The 19,723-nt window shown below is 41.4% G+C and overlaps 1 protein-coding gene across 1 annotated transcript in view; it reads left to right on the top strand.

The window, feature by feature from the left end:
• Window positions 1-19,723, top strand: part of LOC124775754 (schwannomin-interacting protein 1 homolog) — an 810,951-nt gene that overhangs the window by 167,891 nt on the left and 623,337 nt on the right. The window contains exon 2 of the mRNA XM_047250583.1: window positions 3,294-3,358. Coding sequence (XP_047106539.1) covers window positions 3,294-3,358 — 65 coding nt within the window. The remainder of the gene's footprint in view (window positions 1-3,293; window positions 3,359-19,723) is intronic.

Here is a 19,723-nt window from a genome sequence, read left to right as displayed (position 1 = left end):
AGGGAAAGCCCAAGAGAACCAATTATTAAAATATCTTCTGTCGAGACACAACAACGCAGCACCAGCTTCACCCAGCAGGCAAATTTATGGTGTACTGCGGAGGGTACTTGCCTCTAGCCGGCCGAAGTGGCCGTGCGGTTCTAGGCGCTACAGTCTGGAGCCAAGCGACCGCTACGGTCGCAGGTTCGAATCCTGCCTCGGGCATGGATGTGTGTGATGTCCTTAGGTTAGTTCTGTTTAATTAGTTCTAAGTTATAGGCGACTGATGACCTCAGAAGTTAAGTCGCATAGTGCTCAGAGTCATTTGAACCATTTTGAACTCTTGCCTCTGTGGTATCTTGTCTTTCACCTAGATTGGTTCTTATTTGATCTGGCCTTTTCTCCCCTGTAGGAATTATTAGATTAGGTTTCGATCGGTCGTATGAAATGCGATTGGCAGCCATTCTCGCTCATATAACTTATGAACTATTACAATCCACATGATATAAACTCTTTTTAAAATCTTTAAAAACATCCTTTACTGCCATCACTCACAGGGAGTGTGGTTTCTACGCTGTTACTGAGACGAAGTGCCCCTCATATTTAACTATATTTGCTTACCAAAAGTTTGAGTCAATAGGACTGTTTTCAGAAGCGTAATATGTTTTTTATTCACTTCATAGTTATAATATCAAATGGTCACTCCATAGTCACAATAACAAATGCTGGTTATAATTTGCAACAAAAGCATTGTATCCCGAAATATCATGAAATGTATTCGCAAACTGCAAATTCAGTACCACAACAGCTATACAATTTACTGGAAACACATGATAATTTGTGCTGGACCAGTACTCGAACCGCGATTTCCTGCTTGTAGCAAGCGGTGCTTCCCATAGTGCTCGAACGGTTATGTGATTCCGCCATAAGAAGAGAATTATTCATTTTTCTCATCCGATTGCCATGGCTTTGCCATGGAATACGTTAGTGCAGTGTCTGTATTTGACAGTTTCTGCACAGTTCGAAACATATGTGCATGTCTGAACTAAAGGTGCATCGAACTATACAGACACTGATAAATGCAGACAATGTGCTGATGTATTCTGAAATAGAGTCAAGCATTTCATTTGTGAAGCTAATTTATTTCACTTCTCTCAGAGCTGTTTAGTGTACACACGTTTCTCGGAAATCAACTGCTGAGCAAGAGACAGAAACCACAGTTTGTTGCCCCAAAAGGTAACTTTTGCTTTGGAAATGTATTGCTAAAAACCTATAATTTCAAATGATTTAAATCTGAAGTTTTCCACACAATCGCAATCATGTCTGGTTCATGCTCATTTGTCAAAGTTGTCTTGCATGTAGCGTAATATCCAGTTATGTCTTGATAAGATAGCAGTCTGATGCTGTGGCAGGCAACATACTCCTAATAAAAAGAATGTTAAGATCTGAGATTCAAAGATCTTTCAAATATAGCTAACATACAGGATGACTCACCTGCCCCTACGAAAGGTTTTATGCAACCCACAACGCCTTCAAAACTAAGGCGCGAGATTTTCATATTCTCTCGCTCACAACGTGCAAAGTATTAGTCATACAGAAAAAATGAACACCTTTTTGTCGGAAATGTCACGTAGTTAAGTTTTGTACTGAGATACGTTTTCGTTGGAGACTAAGGTTTCCGAGTTATTCAAGAAAAACGCGTTTAAATCCCACTTCTGAACAATTTTTTGTGAATAATTAAAAAATTGCAGCCCCTAGCGAAAACGTACCTCAGTACTAAATGTAGCTACATTAAATTTCCTACAAAAATATTGTGTTCATTTTTTTATAGGACTAATAGTTGGCATGTAGTAAGAAAGAGAGTGTGAAAATGTAGCACATAGTGTTTGAAGGCACTGCATATTGCATAAAACACATGAGTAAGGCAGCTGAGTAGTATATAGGCCACACAATAAATGGATCTGTGACAGCCATGGTAGATAATTACGCGAAATTAATGTTATAAGGAAGTATAAAGGGCAATAAGCACTAAGCTCATTTTTTCTAGAAAGAAGTATGGCTGGGAAACTGAAGTTCAATTACAAAATAGATTATTTACAGTAGTAAAGGGTGTATACTTATTAATTGTGTGCGGTCCTTTTTTAGGTTGCACAAACAGTTTAAGATAAAATGAGAATAATAACAGCTCTATTCCTAAATGTGACGGTAAGAAACCATAATACGAGACGCAATAACAATGAATCTGTGACATAATAATAATTGATAGAGAGGAGATGTAGAAGTTCGACAGTATCCTTCTACTAAAGACGTTTTTTGTGCAAATGGGGAGAAATTTTTTAAATCTTCAGTGCAGCGGTTTGGAATTTGGTTGAATGCTTTACAATAACTCTGTATAACTCCGTCAGAGAATTAATTGGAGCTGTAATATGTTTTTTTCCGGTTCGAGGAAAATGTTTGGTTGTAGAAGCACATATACCGAATCCTTGATGAAGCCACTAAAAGAAGAAAAGAGCAAAAGCTAAAGTTCCCAGTGTTGAGACCCGTTTCACCCTATCTAGCGTCGAGAAATTTCTTGAGTTTTCTCTGCACTATAAATGGGCGACGGACTTTCTCTCGAAAATGCGAAGTATGTACTATGCTATCTGATCGCTACGTTCCCTAATTTCTGGCGCCAAACTTTGGCAGAGGAGCAGAAGTTTTCCTCGTCACAGAAAATCAAGTGCAACGGGTAACTTCCTGTCTCTTCTCCTCTCTCAAGGTTGTAACTGCAAAACTGAGTGCCGCTGTCAGTATTTCCTTTATTAAGTGCCTGCAGAAGTTGAACCTTGTTCTCTTTTAGTGCCAAACGTCGACGTAACTTTCTGATTCGGAACACAAAACTCTTGGCACCCTCATCGTATCGTTTCATGGACTATAAATGAACAACTGTCGAATTCGTCGGCGCTCCTGTTAGCCGTGCGAGAAGGATCCCAACGTATTGAGTTTCGCAAGTATCCTTTCTATGAAATTTGCAATCAGAAAGAGCTGTAGAGCGGAATTTCGATAGAAATTACAATGCACTTCTCAAACGTAACTCACAAACCTTTCCATGTGGCTAGCACACTGTTTTTAACAATACACTACTCCTCAAATCCTGTATTCGCTAGAAGATCTCTCGCCGAACAAATGAAACTTCATTATTCACGAATATTAACAGTTTTTGAAGTTGTAGAATTGTGAAATAGGACCATGACCTTAACACACTTATTTTCCATTGTATTATATGTATATCAATACGTCTACCGCAGCTAATGAAATGTCCTTGTATGTTGCAGGAGGCCGCGATGCGCCTGAAGGACGCCGACTGTGCTGGTGTTGTTGCCGAGCCGCGTCTGCATATGTGAGTACCTGAACACTAGGGGGGGGGGGGGGTGTATGTGTGTGTATGTATGTGTGTGTGTGTGTGTGTTTGCTTCTGTGTTGGTTTGTTTGTTGTGCTGTACCTGCCGAGATGTAATAAGAGGAGGTGTCATGACGTCACAAACTTTAAAGCCAGCGTTCGCCATGGCAACTGCCCAAAATATTAGCTTCTGGTGAAAGTGCTTTATAAAAAAATTCCACCTCGTCATATATCGATGTACGGTCTAATGACAGTAGAAAGTATAAAAGAATCTCAATTCATTCCTGACACTGTGTCATTCACGAAAACAGTGTGAAATTTATCATTTAATACAACTGTTGCGAGCTCATAACAGAAATTAAGAACAAAAATCAATCGTAAACAGTAGTCTGCTAATGTTTTTGGGCATCCAATGTGGCGGGGCCGGCTTGAAAACAATGTACAGCTTAAGTCTGTAGTGCCATTCCCCTTTATTATACCGCCATGGTCATACCAGTCTCCCTATTTCCGTATGAAAATTACCCCAGAGTTTTCCATAAAAATGTTACGCTATTCATGGTTGTTTACAGCCTTTAATAGTCACCAGAAAACACTTATAAAAAGTCGAAGGACATGGAAAAAGCAGTAACTGAGAAAGGAGTGAGCAGCGGCTGTGTCTTATCCATCATTTCATCAAGTCTGTAGTTAGTGAAAGCAATACAAGAAACCAAGGAGATACTTTTGGAAAAGCGATTAATGCTCAGGGAGAAGAAATAGAGTTCAAAAGTTTGCTGATGTAATTCTGTCAGAGAAGGCAAAGGATTTGGTAGATCACTTGAACGTCTTAAAAAGAGATTGTAAAGAAACACGATTAAAAGTAAAAGAAAATTTTTGAATCTTGTAAAGTTATGATGAGGGATTTACTACTTGGCAACAAGACCATGAAAGTAGTACACAATGTTTGCTACTTGGATAGCGAAACAGCTGACGAAGGCACAACTAGAGAAGATGTAAAATGTAGGCTAGCAATGGAAATGAAGTTTTCTTGTAAAAGAGAAACGTGGTAACATCTAATATAAACCATTGGGAAACTCATTCTCTGAAAACTTATGTTTGGAATGTAGCTTTATACGGAAATCCCACGTGGACGATAAACAGTACACAGAAGACTGTTGTTGTTGTTGTGTTGTTGTGGTCTTCAGTCCTGAGACTGGTTTGATGCAGCTCTCCATGCTACTCTATCCTGTGCAAGCTTTTCATCTCCCAGTACCTACTGCAACCTACATCCTTCAGAATCTGCTTAGTGTATTCATCTCTTGGTCTCCCTCTACGATTTTTACCCTCCACGCTGCCCTCCAATACTAAATTGGTGATCCCTTGATGCCTCAGAACATGTCCTACCAACCGATCCCTTCTTCTGGTCAAGTTGTGCCACAAACTTCTCTTCTCCCCAATCCTATTCAATACTTCCTCATTAGTTATGTGATCTACCCATCTAATCTTCAGCATTCTTCTGTAGCACCACATTTCGAAAGCTTCTATTCTCTTCTTGTCCAAACTATTTATCGTCCATGTTTCACTTCCATACACTGCATACGAATACTTTCAGAAATGACTTCCTGACACTTAAATCTATACTCGATGTTAACAAATTTCTCTTCTTCAGAAACGCTTTCCTTGCCATTGCCAGCCTACATTTTATATCCTCGCTACTTCGACCATCATCAGTTATTTTGCTCCCCAAATAGCAAAAGTCCTTCACTACTTTAAGTGCCTCATTTCCTAATCTAATTCCCTCAGCATCACCCGACTTAATTAGGCTACATTCCATTATCCTTGTTTTGCTTTTGTTGATGTTCATCTTATATCCTCCTTTCAAGACACTGTCCATTCCATTCAACTGCTCTTCCAAGTCCTTTGCTGTCTCTGACAGAATTACAATGTCATCGGCGAACCTTAAAGTTTTTATTTCTTCTCCATGAATTTTAATACCTACTCCGAATTTTTCTTTTGTTTCCTTTACTGCTTGCTCAATATACAGATTGAACAACATCGGGGAGAGGCTACAACCCTGTCTTACTCCCTTCCCAACCACTGCTTCCCTTTCATGTCCCTCGACTCTTATAACTGCCATCTGGTTTCTGCACAAATTGTAAATAGCCTTTCGCCCCCTGTATTTTACCCCTGCCACCTTTAGAATTTGAAAGAGAGTAATCCAGTCAACATTGTCAAAAGCTTTCTCTAAGTCTACAAATGCTAGAAACGTACGTTTGCCTTTCCTTAATCTTTCTTCTAAGATAAGTCGTAAGGTCAGTATTGCCTCACGTGTTCCAGTGTTTCTACGGAATCCAAACTGATCTTCCCCGAGGTTGGCTTCTACTAGTTTTTCCATTCGTCTGTAAAGAATTCGTGTTAGTATTTTGCAGCTGTGACTTATTAAGCTGATAGTTCGGTAATTTTCACATCTGTCAACACCTGCTTTCTTTGGGATTGGAATTATTATATTCTTCTTGAAGTCTGAGGGTATTTCGCCTGTTTCATACATCTTGCTCGCCAGATGGTAGAGTTTTGTCAGGACTGGCTCTCCCACGGCCGTCAGTAGTTCCAATGGAATATTGTCTACTCCGGGGGCTTTGTTTCGACTCAGGTCTTTCAGTGCTCTGTCAAACTCTTCACGCAGTATCTGATCTCCCATTTCATCTTCATCTACATCCTCTTCCATTTCCATAATATTGTCCTCAAGTACATCGCCCTTGTATAGGCCCTCTATATACTCCTTCCACCTTTCTGCTTTCCCTTCTTTGCTTAGAACTGTGTTTCCATCTGAGCTCTTGATATTCATACAAGTCGTTCTCTTATCTCCAAAGGTCTCTAATTTTCCTGTAGGCGGTATCTATCTTACCCCTAGTGAGATAGGCCTCTACATCCTTACATTTGTCCTCTAGCCATCCCCGCTTAGCCATTTTGCACTTCCTGTCGATCTCATTTTTGAGACGTTTGTATTCCTTTTTGCCTGTTTCACTTACTGCATTTTTATATTTTCTCCTTTCATCAATTAAATTCAATATTTATTCTGTTACCCGAGGATTTCTACTAGTCCTCGTCTTTTTACCTACTTGATCCTCTGCTGCCTTCACTACTTCATCCCTCAAAGCTACCCATTCTTCTTCTACTGTATTTATTTCCCCCATTCCTGTCAATTGCTCCCTTATGCTCTCCCTGAATCTCTGTACAACCTCTGGTTCTTTTAGTTTATCCAGGTCCCAGCTCCTTAAATTCCCACCTTTTTGCAGTTTCTTCATTCTTAATCTACAGGTCATAACCAATAGATTGTGGTCAGAATCCACATCTGCCCCTGGAAATGTCTTACAATTTAAAACCTGGTTCCTAAATCTCTGTCTTACCATTATATAATCTATCTGATACCTTTTAGTATCTCCAGGGTTCTTCCATGTATACAACCTTCTTTCATGATTCTTAAACCAAGTGTTAGTTACGATTATGTTGTGCTCTGTGCAAAATTCGACCAGGCGGCTTCCTCTTTCATTTCTGTCCCCCAATCCATATTCACCTACTATGTTTCCTTCTCTCCCTTTTCCTACACTCGAATTCCAGTCACCCATGACTATTAAATTTTCGTCTCCCTTCACAATCTGAATAATTTCTTTTATTTCATCATACATTTCTTCAATTTCTTCGTCATCTGCAGAGCTAGTTGGCATATAAACTTGTACTACTGTAGTAGGCGTGGGCTTCGTATCTATCTTGGCCACAATAATGCGTTCACTATGCTGTTTGTAGTAGCTTACCCGCATTCCTATTTTCCTATTCATTATTAAACCTACTCCTGCATTACCCCTATTTGATTTTGTGTTTATAACCCTGTAGTCACCTGACCAGAAGTCTTGTTCCTCCTGCCACCGAACTTCACTAATTCCCACTATATCTAACTTCAACCTATCCATTTCCCTTTTTAAATTTTCTAACCTACCTGCCCGATTAAGGGATCTGACATTCCACGCTCCGATCCGTAGAACGTCAGTTTTTTTTCTCCTGATAACGACATCCTCTTGAGTAGTCCCCGCCCAGAGATCCGAATGGGGGACTATTTTACCTCCGGAATATTTTACCCAAGAGGACGCCATCATCATGTAATCATACAGTAAAGCTGCATGCCCTCGGGAAAAATTACGGCTGTAGTTTCCCCTTGCTTTCAGCCGTTCGCAGTACCAGCACAGCAAGGCCGTTTTGGTTATTGTTACAAGGCCAGATCAGTCAATCATCCAGACTGTTGCCCTTGCAACTACTGAAAAGGCTGCTGCCCCTCTTCAGGAACCACACGTTTGTCTGGCCTCTCAACAGATACTCCTCCGTTGTGGTTCCACCTACGGAACGGCTATCTGTATCGCTGAGGCACGCAAGCCTCCCCACCAACGGCAAGGCCCATGGTTCATGGGGGGGGGGGGGGGGGGGTTTAGAAGACTAGAGGCTTGTAGAATGTGCTACAGGATAATGCTAAATTAATGAAGAAATGGTTGTTGCTGTTTTCAGCGCATACATTTCTCTGCATAACTACTGCAGTCCACTCACTGTTGTCGGTCCTTGCTGTCTCTCTCTCATTTTTGCAACGTAAAGTTTATTCCGTTACCAAATTAACATTTCTTGATGCCACAAGACGTGCTCTGTCAACCGATTACTTCTTTTATAGTTTGAGCCGTAAATTAATCTTTTTCCCAATTCGATTCAGTACCTTCTCATTAGTTATCTGATGTATCCATATAACATTCAGCAATCTTCTGAACCTTCCATTATCTTCATATCTGTATAGTCTGTCGCCAACGCTTCCGAATTGGGGAGAAAAGATAGCTGTTACTACATTTGCTAGATGTATTCTAGCCTCTGGCTTCCTCTACAGTTTTTACCGTCTACACCTCCCTCTAGTACCATGATGGAAGTTGTCTTAAAAGTTGTCCTATCATCATGTCCCTTCTTCCTATCAGTGTTTTCTATATACCTTTAATTGCTGATTCTTCTGAGAACCTTCTCATTCCGTACCTTATCTGTCCACGTAATTTTCGAAGTTCACATGTAGCACCACGTCTCAAATGTTTCTAATCTATTCTGTTCCGGTTTTTCTCACAGTCCAATCTCACTGTCATACAATGCTGTTCTCCAAACGTACATTCTTGGAAATATCTTTCTCAAATTAAGACCTATGTTTGATACTAGAACGCTTCTTTTGGTCAGGAATACCCTTTTAACCAATGCTAGTCTACCTTTTATGTCCTCCTCGCTCCGTCCATCATGTGTTGTTTCGCTGCCTAGGTAGCAGAATTACTTAACTTCATCCACTTCGTGATCACCAACTATAATGTTAAGTTGCTCGCTGTTCTCATTTCTGCTACTTCTCCGTACTTTCATCATCTCTCGATTTACTCTCAATCCACATTCTGTACTCATTAGACCATTCCACTCAACACAGCCTGTAATTTCTCTTCACTTTCACTGAGGATAGCAATGTCATCAGCGAATCTTATCAGTGCTATCCTTTCACCTTGTACTTTAATCCTACTCTTGGGCCGGCCGCTGTGGCCGAGCGGTTCTAGGCGCTACAGTCTGGAACCGCGCTGCTGCTACGGTCGCAGGTTCGAATCCTGTCTCGGACATGGATGTGTGTGATGTCCTTAGGTTAGTTAGGTTTAAGTAGTTCTAAGTTCTAGGGGACTGATGACCTCAGATGTTAAGTCCCATAGTCCTCAGAGCCATTTGAACCTACTCTTGGATCTTTTATTTATTTCCGTCACTGCTTCTTCGACATATAGATTGAACTGTATGGACGAAAGGGATGAATCCGTACACTTAGTTCTTGGTCTTCCGTTCATATTTTTCCCTTTTGGTTCTTGTACATATTGTACGAGGATTGGAACTTTAATAGTGGCAACTATTTATTCACAGCTCGTACAAAATAGATACGTGTTTCAAAGTTTTACTGCTCTTCAAAGTAGTCACCAGCATTGTGTATAACCCGTTGCCAGCGGTGTGGAACTCGTAGGATACTCTTAGCAGTGCCAGTTGCGTTGACAGTTCGAGCGGCGCGGTCTATTGCCCAACGAATTTGTAGCATTTCTGAAGAGAATGCCGTGAAGTGCTTCTTTCAGTTTAGAAATCGAGTTGAATTCACGAGGGCTTAAGTCAGGGGAGTGCAGTGAGTGGTATAGCACTTAGAAGCCCCATCAGTCAAACAAATCAGTAACAGCTTGCACTGAACCTGCTTGAGCATTGTCCTACAAAATGATGGTCAGGTCCTGCAGAAAGTGTCATTACTTCTGTCACTAAGCTGGTTCTAGGTTGTGTTCCAAATATGAACAGCATAGAGACAGACGTGACGACACTTTCTCCAGGTTCTGACCACCATTTTGCAGGACAAGGCTCAAGCACGTACAGTGCAAGCTGTTCCTGATTTTTGACTGATGGGGCTGCTGAGTGCTGTACCACCTACTGCACTCCCCTGGCTTAAGCCCTCGTGAGTTCAACTAGATTTCTAAACTGAAGGAAACACTTCATGGCACTCTCTTCTGAACTGCTACAAATTCGTCGGCAATAGACCGCGCCACTCGAACTGTCAACACAACTGGCAGTGCTAAGAGTACTCTACGACTTCCACATCGCTGGCAACGGGTTATTCACAATGCTGGTGACTACTCTGAAGGTCAGTAAAACTTTGAAACACGTATCTATTTTGTACGAGCTGTAAATAAATAGTTGCCACTATTAAAGTTAATCCCTCGTATATTACCAGTGTTTCCCTATGCCATACTCCTAATTTTCTCAGGATTTCGAACGTCTTCCGCTATTTTACGTTGTCGAACGCTTTTTCCAGGCCGTCAAATGATATGAATGTCTTTTGATTTTTCTTCAGTCTTTCTTCCATTATCGAGGTGGAGGAGGAGGAGATTAGAATTTAACGTCCCGTCACAACGACGTTATTAGGGACGGAGTACAAGCTGGGATTAGAGAAGATGGAGGAGGAGAGCGGCCGTGCCCTTTCGAAGGAACCATCCCGGAATTTGCCTTAAGCGATTTAGGAAAGCCGGTCGCAGTGCCCGTGCGGTTAAAGGCGCTGCAGTCTGGAGCCGCAAGACCGCTACGGTCGTAGGTTCGAATCCTGCCTCGGGCATGGATGTTTGTGATGTCCTTAGGTTAGTTAGGTTTAACTAGTTCTAAGTTCTAGGGGACTAATGACCTCAGCAGTTGAGTCCCATAGTGCTCAGAGCCGATTTAGGAAAATAGCAGAAAACCTAAGTCAGGATGGCCGGACGCGGGTTTGAACCGTCGTTCCCTCAGCTGCCTCCAGTGTGCTATCCACTCCATTTTCAACCGAAACATGAGAACTACCTCTCTGGTTCCTTTGCTTTTCCTAAAGCCAAACTTATCATCATATAATAGATCATTAAATTTCTTTTCCATTTTTCTGTATACTATTCTTATCAGTAGCTTGGATGCTTGATCTGTTAATCTGATTGTATGATAATTTTCGCAATTGTCGGCTCTTACAGTCTTGGGAATTGTGTGGATGATGATGTTTTTCCGGAAGTCACAAGTCTCATACATTCTACATACCAACTTGAATATTCGTTTTTTTGCCATTTCCCCCAATGATTTTAGAAATTTCGATGGAATGGTACCTACCTCTTCTGCTTTATTTGTTGTTAAGTTTTCCAAATCTCTCTTAAATTCTGACTTTAATACTAGATCCCCTCTATCTTCCCTATAGCCTCCTGTTTCTACTTCCATCACGTCTTCAGACACGTCCTACTCCTCATAAGACCCCCAATCTACTCTCTCCACCTATTCGCTCTCTCCACTGCATTTAGCAGTGGAGTTCCCATTGCACACAATGTTACCGCTCTTAGTTTTAATTTTACCGAAGATTCTTTTGACTTTTTTGTGTGCTGTGTTAGCCCCTCAGACAATTATTTCATTTTCGATTTCTTCACATTTTTCATTTAGCTATTTCATCTTAGCTTCCCTGCACTTCCTATTTATTTCATTCCCAACTCGTTTGCATTACTGTATTCCTGACTATCCCGGAACATTTTTGCACTTCCTTCTGTTATCCATGGTTTCATCACAGTTACCCTCCTTGTACCTATGGTTTTCTTTGAAACCTCTGTCATTCCCCTTTTTACAGATGTCTATTCCTCTTCAACTGATCTGCCTACTGAGCTATTGGTTATGGCAGTATCTATAGCTCCAGAGAGTTTCAAGCGTACCTCTTCATTCGTTAGTATTCCTTAGTATTTCCGTATCCCACGTCTTTCCTTTTAGTTTCTTAAACTTTTGTCTACTCGTATCTCTTGAAATCTTGCCTCCGTCAAATAGACGATAGGTGCTCCAAACGCACTGTTCAAGTAAATTTGTCCTCAGTTGTTGGCCTCTTTCTACGTAGATTAACGTGGAGTACTTCGTTGTTAGACAACACGGCAAGATAGTACAGTAACAAAATTATGCCATATTCTGGAATAAGAGAGAAGAGTGAGAGAGAGAGAAAGAGAGAGAGAGAGAGAGAGACAGAGACAGAGAGAGAAGCAGAGAGGTAGAGGTGGGGTTTACGATTTTTGCACCGCAGACAGATTTCTCCGGTTTTGCGTGTATTCCGTACCCCATCCCCCAACTAAGCAAATTATTTAATCTTAATTACAAAACTGCATAATTCTACAACGATTAAAAATCATGGCTGGCAAAGACAGGATGCGACGATTTTCGTCTTACTTGTTCTCCAACCATAGAGTGACGATAATGCTTTTCTCGTAATGTGATGCTACATCATTTCGTGTATCACAGACTTCGAACATCACTTTAGCATGCTTTCAGTGACTGCAGTGACTGTCGAACTCCGAGTGTATAACACGATCTCTCTCTCTCTCTCTCTCTCTCTCTTTGTTTTTCCTTTTTCTCCCGGTACGCTATTCGGGTGTTAGAGAGTATTTCCCTCTGAAACAGTCTTTCGATGTTTACTTTCCATCTACCAGCTCTTTTTCTCTAGATTTGACACTGGCTTCCTATCCGCTCATCTTATATCGACACAGTTTCTCTTTACTTCAGTGAAATTGTGTTTCGTCTTCATCCCTGCAGCTTCAGTACTTACAAATATTTATTTTACCCTTTATTCATGAATTTTCTTCTTTCACAGATGATATAGAGTACTTTCGTAAACTATCTTCAATTTTCTTCAGTCTCTCTACCCTACAGAAAGTGAGATATTTGACTTTGAGCGTTAGCTGTTTTTATAAGCAACTTCTATTTCCCAAAAATCTTCTATTACTTTATGTAGCCCAAAAATCACAGTATGGGACAATCTCGAACTAATTTAATTTCCTAAGCCTTAAGGTAGTATCTCTTTTCTTTCACTTTGAATTTCTTTCAAAATTCCTCCCGTCATACGTTACATCGTCAATTCACATTTTCATCTAAAAATGTCTTGAAATACTGTATATTCCCAACAAAGACGTACGTCAGTCACTGTCCTCCTGTGTACCAAGCGTTCAGAAAAAACACAAGTTGATTTCACTTAAAATCTAAGCTACTGCTGCTGTAATAAAAGCATGTAAATTTCTGTTGCTAATGCCTACTGCTGTATCTTCCATTTATAAACATACAGAGTAATCTTAGCATTCATCAGAAGAAATTAAATTTTGATTCAGTGTTGTATAAATATCTTTAAAGTTAATTATGTGATAGTTTCCTTTAAACTGAAGTTTCACTATCTAGAACTCTCAGAATGATGCTCACTTTTCTTATAATTAACCTGTATTAGAAATGATAACGTGTTATGGATGTCACGCGTAAGTTAAATTTTAAACTGGTACTTCAGATTTAAGTTTATTTCGCTTCCTTCTTTGGGCAATACATTGCTCAGAGAAGCATTAAAATTTAGATTTCCGCCCACTAAGAATTTTCATAGGCCTGAAGCTTTGTACTACTCTCTTAAAAATTCTTGATTTACCAACCTCCTTTTGTGTGTGTGTGTGTGTGTGTGTGTGTGTGTGTGTAGGTGTAAAGAGGGGTCTCAATGAGGCGACGATTCTGATTGCAGTACTTATTGTACCATACGTCGTTCCAGTTTATCATGCGAATATGGGCAGGATGCATTTTGCAGCTATCTGAGGACCGATGCAATATACACCCTCATCCAGTTTTGGAGTAGGCGGAAAGATGATGCTCGCGAATGCACTCTATAGCAGGTAGAGCAGTTGCTGGAAGGACTAAGTAAGTTCCCTGAAATATTTTACGGAAAATTCCGGATAGCTCCTTTGGAGAAGTGCATATGTGGATTTCGTGACGTGTCCTATCCGGCTTCTGCTCTGTCTCCCATTACCCTGCCGTCGACATCAGGTCAACATTCCCTCTGGTTAAAAAAGGATGCCTCAGTGTGCGTCACTTGATTTTTACCGACGGAGATAACGAGCTAATCGTTATATCAAGTAATTTTTTTACTTAACTAAAAAAAGAAACTTCAGTATAAGCACAAGGTTTCTGGCGGGTCCCAATCTTTTATCTAACAGGTATCTGATATCCTCCAACCCTGAGCTCTTAAGTTCAGCAAAAATGTAAGTTCGTACTTACAATTTGGTTGAGTTAAACAACCGCATTACAGAGGCAAATTAAAAATCTTCTTGGAAAATTACTTTCGTCAGCCTGAAAGCATAAGTGAAGGTTTAATTTAATATGTGACTGCAATAAAAGTGTTCCGCTGCTCTGAAGTTGCTAAGAAAATAATTCAAGAGAAAATGTGAATCCAAGGCATAAGGGATTATCGCAGCTTCACTCAGAAATACAAAAACTGCATTCAACTCAAATTGACTGAAAATAAAATGAGTACATACTCAAGTCATTTCATTCTATAAATGACTTTACTAAGGACCAAACACAATGTATTTTTCTTGATAATATTACAGGCATTGCGCCTCGTAAACCAAATTATTCTAAATGCTGTATTTAGTAATAACTACAGTTGTCCTATCTGGCATAAATTTCCATTACGTCAGTCTAGATGAGTACAAAACAACGATTCTCTACAATTAAATATTAATTGTTTCTTTTTGTAACTAGAGCTTGTAAGGTTTTGAGGTTAGAACAACGACTGTTTAACTATTTTTTTGTTTAATTTTGCAATCTCATCACAGAAATACACACATTATACAGTTTACAATGTGACAATGTTGTGATAGCTGTCAAACGAACGCATCTCGTCCTCAGAAAGTGAAATAATCCTAAACACAACAATGGTAAATTTTAATTAGAAGTTTCTTTACAAAATTATTCTTATGACTACGTCATGATGTTGGTCATTGCTACAACAAATCATCCAATTTCGGTTCAAAGTTTGGTACTGTTTAGGATGACAATCAAGTCTACAAAGGATGGTTAGTTTTCTGGCAAGTTGAGCAAAAGATTATCCAAGGTCACTCGAGTTTACAGTGGACGCAAGTTGGTGAACCAACAGTTTACGCCTCTGCTCGTGGTATTTACCTTAGATACGATGGGCTGTTGTCTGCACGGCTTCTCTCATCCTCTGAAATTCCGATAAAAAAACTAATTAAGCCTTTGCTGATTTTTCCAGCAGAAACTCTCCGTATGTTTCTTGTTATGCGAGAAAACATGTAAACATGTACTCATCCATAGTCTTGGAATATGGCGATATGCACGTGCATGGCTGGAGCAGTGTGCGTATTAAAATGCCCTCTCACTCCTCGCAAAACAATTAACTAATTGGCTGGTTCGTTTCTCCATAGTTGGAGCCCAACTATGCTAAAGCTAATACCTAGTTGAATGTCAGCCACAGTGAACGCAATGTTCACACAAATATCTCCTCTGCGTCATACAGAATGTTATGCGGTCCATTCTGCACTTGACGCCAGTTCAGAGAAGAGTCCCTGAAAATGTCGCTCTTGTCTCCCCACCTGGGTTCTTTCATTCTCCACGTCACGGCTTTTTTCGACAAATAGGAGTGTTCCTCTTATTTTTGTGGAAACTCTCTCTGCCAATCGCAAGGGCCCTACCACTGAACTGTGACAAAATCTCGGCACTTTAATCCTTCCCACTTCGTTTCCGCCAATCGGACGTTTTGTGCCCACTCCAGATGCCTAAAAGTTACATGGTGTACATCACATGTGTACCACTCGCTCTTCACATGACCAACTGCATCACTGGTTTTGTTCATATCCATTTGGAATTCCGAAACGCAGTTTTCTAAAGCTTCTTTCTGTCCTACTTCTGGTGGCCCATTGTATTGTATTGTATGTTAATCGGGGACCGAGAAACGACGGAGAGGCTCCGTCCCCACCGCAGCCACAGTGGTCCACAACCCCACGATGACTAACGCAGTCCATCCCTCCGCCGCCCCACACCGAACCCAGGGTTATTGTGCGGTTCGGCCCCCGGTGGACCCCCCATGGAACGTCTCACACCAGACGAGTGTAACCCCCTATGTTTGCGTGGTAGGGTAATGGTCGTGTACGCGTACGTGGAGAACTTGTTTGCGCAGCAATCGCCGACATGGTGTAACTGAGGCGGAATAAGGGGAACCAGCCCGCATTCGCCGAGGCAGATGGAAAACCGCCTAAAAACCATCCACAGATTGGCCGGCTCACCGGACTTCGACACAAATCCGCCAGGCGGATTCGTGCCGGGGACCGGGCGCTCCTTCCCGCCCGAAAAGCCGTGCGTTAGACCGCGCGGCCATGGTGGCCCATTACTTGCTCTCTAGTATGCGTCACCTGTCCCGTCGCTGGCTCCCATTGCGGGAAGCCCCCTAAGAGCTTTTCGTGGTGCAGCCTCTGCTTCTGCCGGTGCCTGCTTCCACACAAAACGTTTCCTCTCGCTGCTTGTTTCACCTGCATAGAAGCAGTGTGTTAATGTAGTCGATTGAGTGTCATCCCTTTTGCAGTACATACTTACAGGCAGATATGCTCATTGCCGCCGAAATAAGTTAGTTTTCATATTCACCTTCCCATTACGATGTATAAAACTCTTATGTAAGGTGCAAAATTGACCTTCATTTATCTGCCACCTTACAAGCTTTACAAGTTTGAAACGAGACTTATATTATCATTCTTTGATTTTTATGCTCTATCAGCAGCCGTGTTCGCAAACCAGACTACGAGAATTGCGTTCCATCTGATTATGCTAACTACCCAGTGTTCTTATACTATTTTTGTCGTAAGATAAACATTTCATTTTGAAGTTATGTGGTTAACTTGTGGGTGTTGTTCATAAAAACAGCATTTTCAGTGTTTGACGCCACCATATGCAAGAGAGAAACATGTGCGCGTGGAGTGGGACAATGATACAAATTAAGATAACCTTCCTGACCAGTTAGTGAAGTACCCATATAGCTTAACCAGCTAGTAATTAAGTCCTCAATAAAATAAAAAACCCTTGGCTATGGCACAAATTAGACCAAATACGTTTGGGAAAGAATAGTAATGTAAGGACGTTTTGCATGAACGGACAGAATCTATTTAGCATAAGTAAACTTAGTTTTGTGTACTGTTAATGTGTAAAATGAAATATTTCTGGACATGTGTTTGCATACAAGTTCTCTTTAGAAGTGAAACACCTTATACTCTGAACTATTTGCAGCTGACAGATCCGCTACATGATCAGTTGTTTGGGAGAAATGCGACCTACTGCTTCTAGAGTTCACATCAAATGTTGCACTGGCGTATTACACTTAAAACACTAGCGGAAGAGTCTCAGTCCCCAGAAGAATTTCGGTGCAGTGTAATGATAAATAACTCTGATTTCGTGTTCTGTACAACAATCAGGTGCGTCTGTAATACTAATACTAAATTATTCTACCTCTTATTTTAAGATTATTGTAGAGCCACTATGGAGGCAAAGTACCTACTCCAGAAGCACAGCGCATTTATAAATGAAAGCTTTCCAAATCGACAATAAAGTGTACGCAAGCTCTTCCTGTTCACCCATCAATAAGAACTCCCCGCCCCCTGTCATTATTCTGAAAAGAAAGCATACACAATGTGATCAAAAATATCCGGACACCTGGCTGAAAATGACTTAAAAGTTCGTGGCGCTCTCCATCGGTAATACTGAAATTTAGTATGGTGTTGGCCCAGCCTTAGCCTCGATGACAGCTTCCACTCTCGCAGGCATACGATCAGTCAGGTACTGGAAGGTTTCTTGGGGAATGGCAGGCCTTTCTTCAGAGTGCTGCATTGAGGAGAGGTAGCGATGTCGGTCGGTGAGGCCTGACACGAAGTCGGCGTTCCAAAACATCCCAAAGGTGTTCTGTAGGATTTAGGTAAGGACTCTGTGCAAGCCAGTCAATTACAGGGATGTTCGACATAGGCCGTGCATTATGAACAGATGCTCGATCGTGTTGAAAGATGCAATCGCCATCGCCGAATTGACTTCAACAGTGGGTAGCAAGAAGGTGCTTAAAACATCAGTGTAGGAATGTTCTGTGATAGAGCCCGCAAAACCACAAGGGATGCAAGCACCCTCCATGAAAATCACGACCACACCATAACATCACCACCTCCGAATTTTACTGTTGGCACTACACACGCTGACAGATGACGTTAACCGGGCATTCGCCATACCCACTCCCTGCCATCGAATCGCCACATTGTGTACCGTGATTTGTCACTCCACACAAAGTTTTTCCTCTGTTCAATCGTCTAATGCTTACGCTCCTTACACCAAGAGAGGCGCCATTTGCCATTTACCGGCGTGATGTGTGGCTTATAAGCAGCCGCTCGACCATGAAATCCAAGTTCTCTCACCTCCCGCCTGTCACAGTACTTGCAGTGGATCCTGATGCAGTTTGGTTCAAATGGCTCTGAGCACTATGGGACTTAACATCTGAGGTCATCAGTCCCCTAGAACTTAGAACTACTTTAATCTAACTATCCTAAGGACAGCACACACATCCATGCCCGAGGCAGGATTCGAACCCGCGACCGTAGCGGTCACGCGGTTCCAGACTGAAGCGCCTAGAACCGCACGGTCACACAGGCCGGCTGATGCAGTTTGGAATTCCTGCGTGATGTTCTGGATAGATGTTACCTATTACACATTACGACCCTCTTCAACTGTCGGCGGGCTCTGTCGCTCAACAGACGAAGTCGGTCTGTACGCTTTTGTGCTGTACGTGTCCCTTCGCGTTTCCACTTCCCTATCACATCGGGAAAAGTGGACTTTGGGATGTTTAGGAGTGTGGAAATTTCGCGTACAGACGTATGACACAAGTGACACCCAATTACCTGACCACGTTCGAAGTCCGTGAGTTCCGCGGAGCGCCCCATTCTGCACTCTGACGATGTCTAATGACTACTGATGTCGCTGATATGGAGTACCTGGCAGCAGGTGGCAGCACAAGGCACCTAATATGTAAAACGTATGTTTTTGGGGGTGTCCGGATACTTCTGATCACATAGTGTAGCTTTGCGTGTAACCGTTCATTTTTATATATAACATACCGAAAAAATGTTAGCTCCAATGTTGATTAACAAAACCGACGTCGAACAGAGACTCTAAGTATCACTGATGATGGCTAGAGGAATTCTCTCGCGATATAAGGTGTCCCAGGAGCATGGTCAATACAAGTGATGTGACAGGAAGCATCATTCGAAGCAAAAAGTAGAGTAAACATGGGCTCTAAGACGCACACCTTAAGAGCAATGAGCACTTGTTCGGTATAGCATATTTCTTCTACTGACCAAGTGCTAATAGATCTTAAGCTATTGACGGAAAGTCATCGAGTAAAACAGAAGTGATTTCTGGCGTTAAAAGTGTTATAGGCCCTTTGCTTTTTCTTATCTATATAAACGATTTGGGAGACAATCTGAGTAGCCGTCATAGGTTGGTTGCAGATGACGCTGTCGTTTATCGACTAATAACGTCATCAGAAGATCAAAAATAAAATTGCAAAACGATTTAGAAAAGATATCTGAATGGTACGAAAATTGTCAGTTTGACACTAAATAACGAAAAGTGTGAGGTCATCCACATGAGTGCTAAAAGGAATTCGTTAAACTTCGGTCACTCCATAAATCAGTCTAATTTAAAAGCCGCAAATTCAACTGAATACCTAGGAATTACAATTACGAGCAACTTAAATTGAAAGGAAGGCTAACCAAAGACTGAGTTTTATTGGCAGGACACTTAGAAAATGTAACAGATGTGCTAAGGAAACTGCCTAGACTAGCCTTGTCCGTCCTCTTTTAGAATACTGCTGCGCGGTGTGGGATCCTTACCAGGTAGGACTGACGGAGTGCATCGAAAAAGTTCAAAGAAGGGCAGCACGTTTTGTATTATCGCAAAATATGGGAGAGAGTGTCACAGAAATGATACAGGACT

The sequence above is a fragment of the Schistocerca piceifrons genome, chromosome 2 (genome assembly GCF_021461385.2).
Source record: "Schistocerca piceifrons isolate TAMUIC-IGC-003096 chromosome 2, iqSchPice1.1, whole genome shotgun sequence".
NCBI classification, from domain to species: domain Eukaryota; kingdom Metazoa; phylum Arthropoda; class Insecta; order Orthoptera; family Acrididae; genus Schistocerca; species Schistocerca piceifrons.
This window is presented reverse-complemented; position numbering and strand designations above follow the sequence as displayed.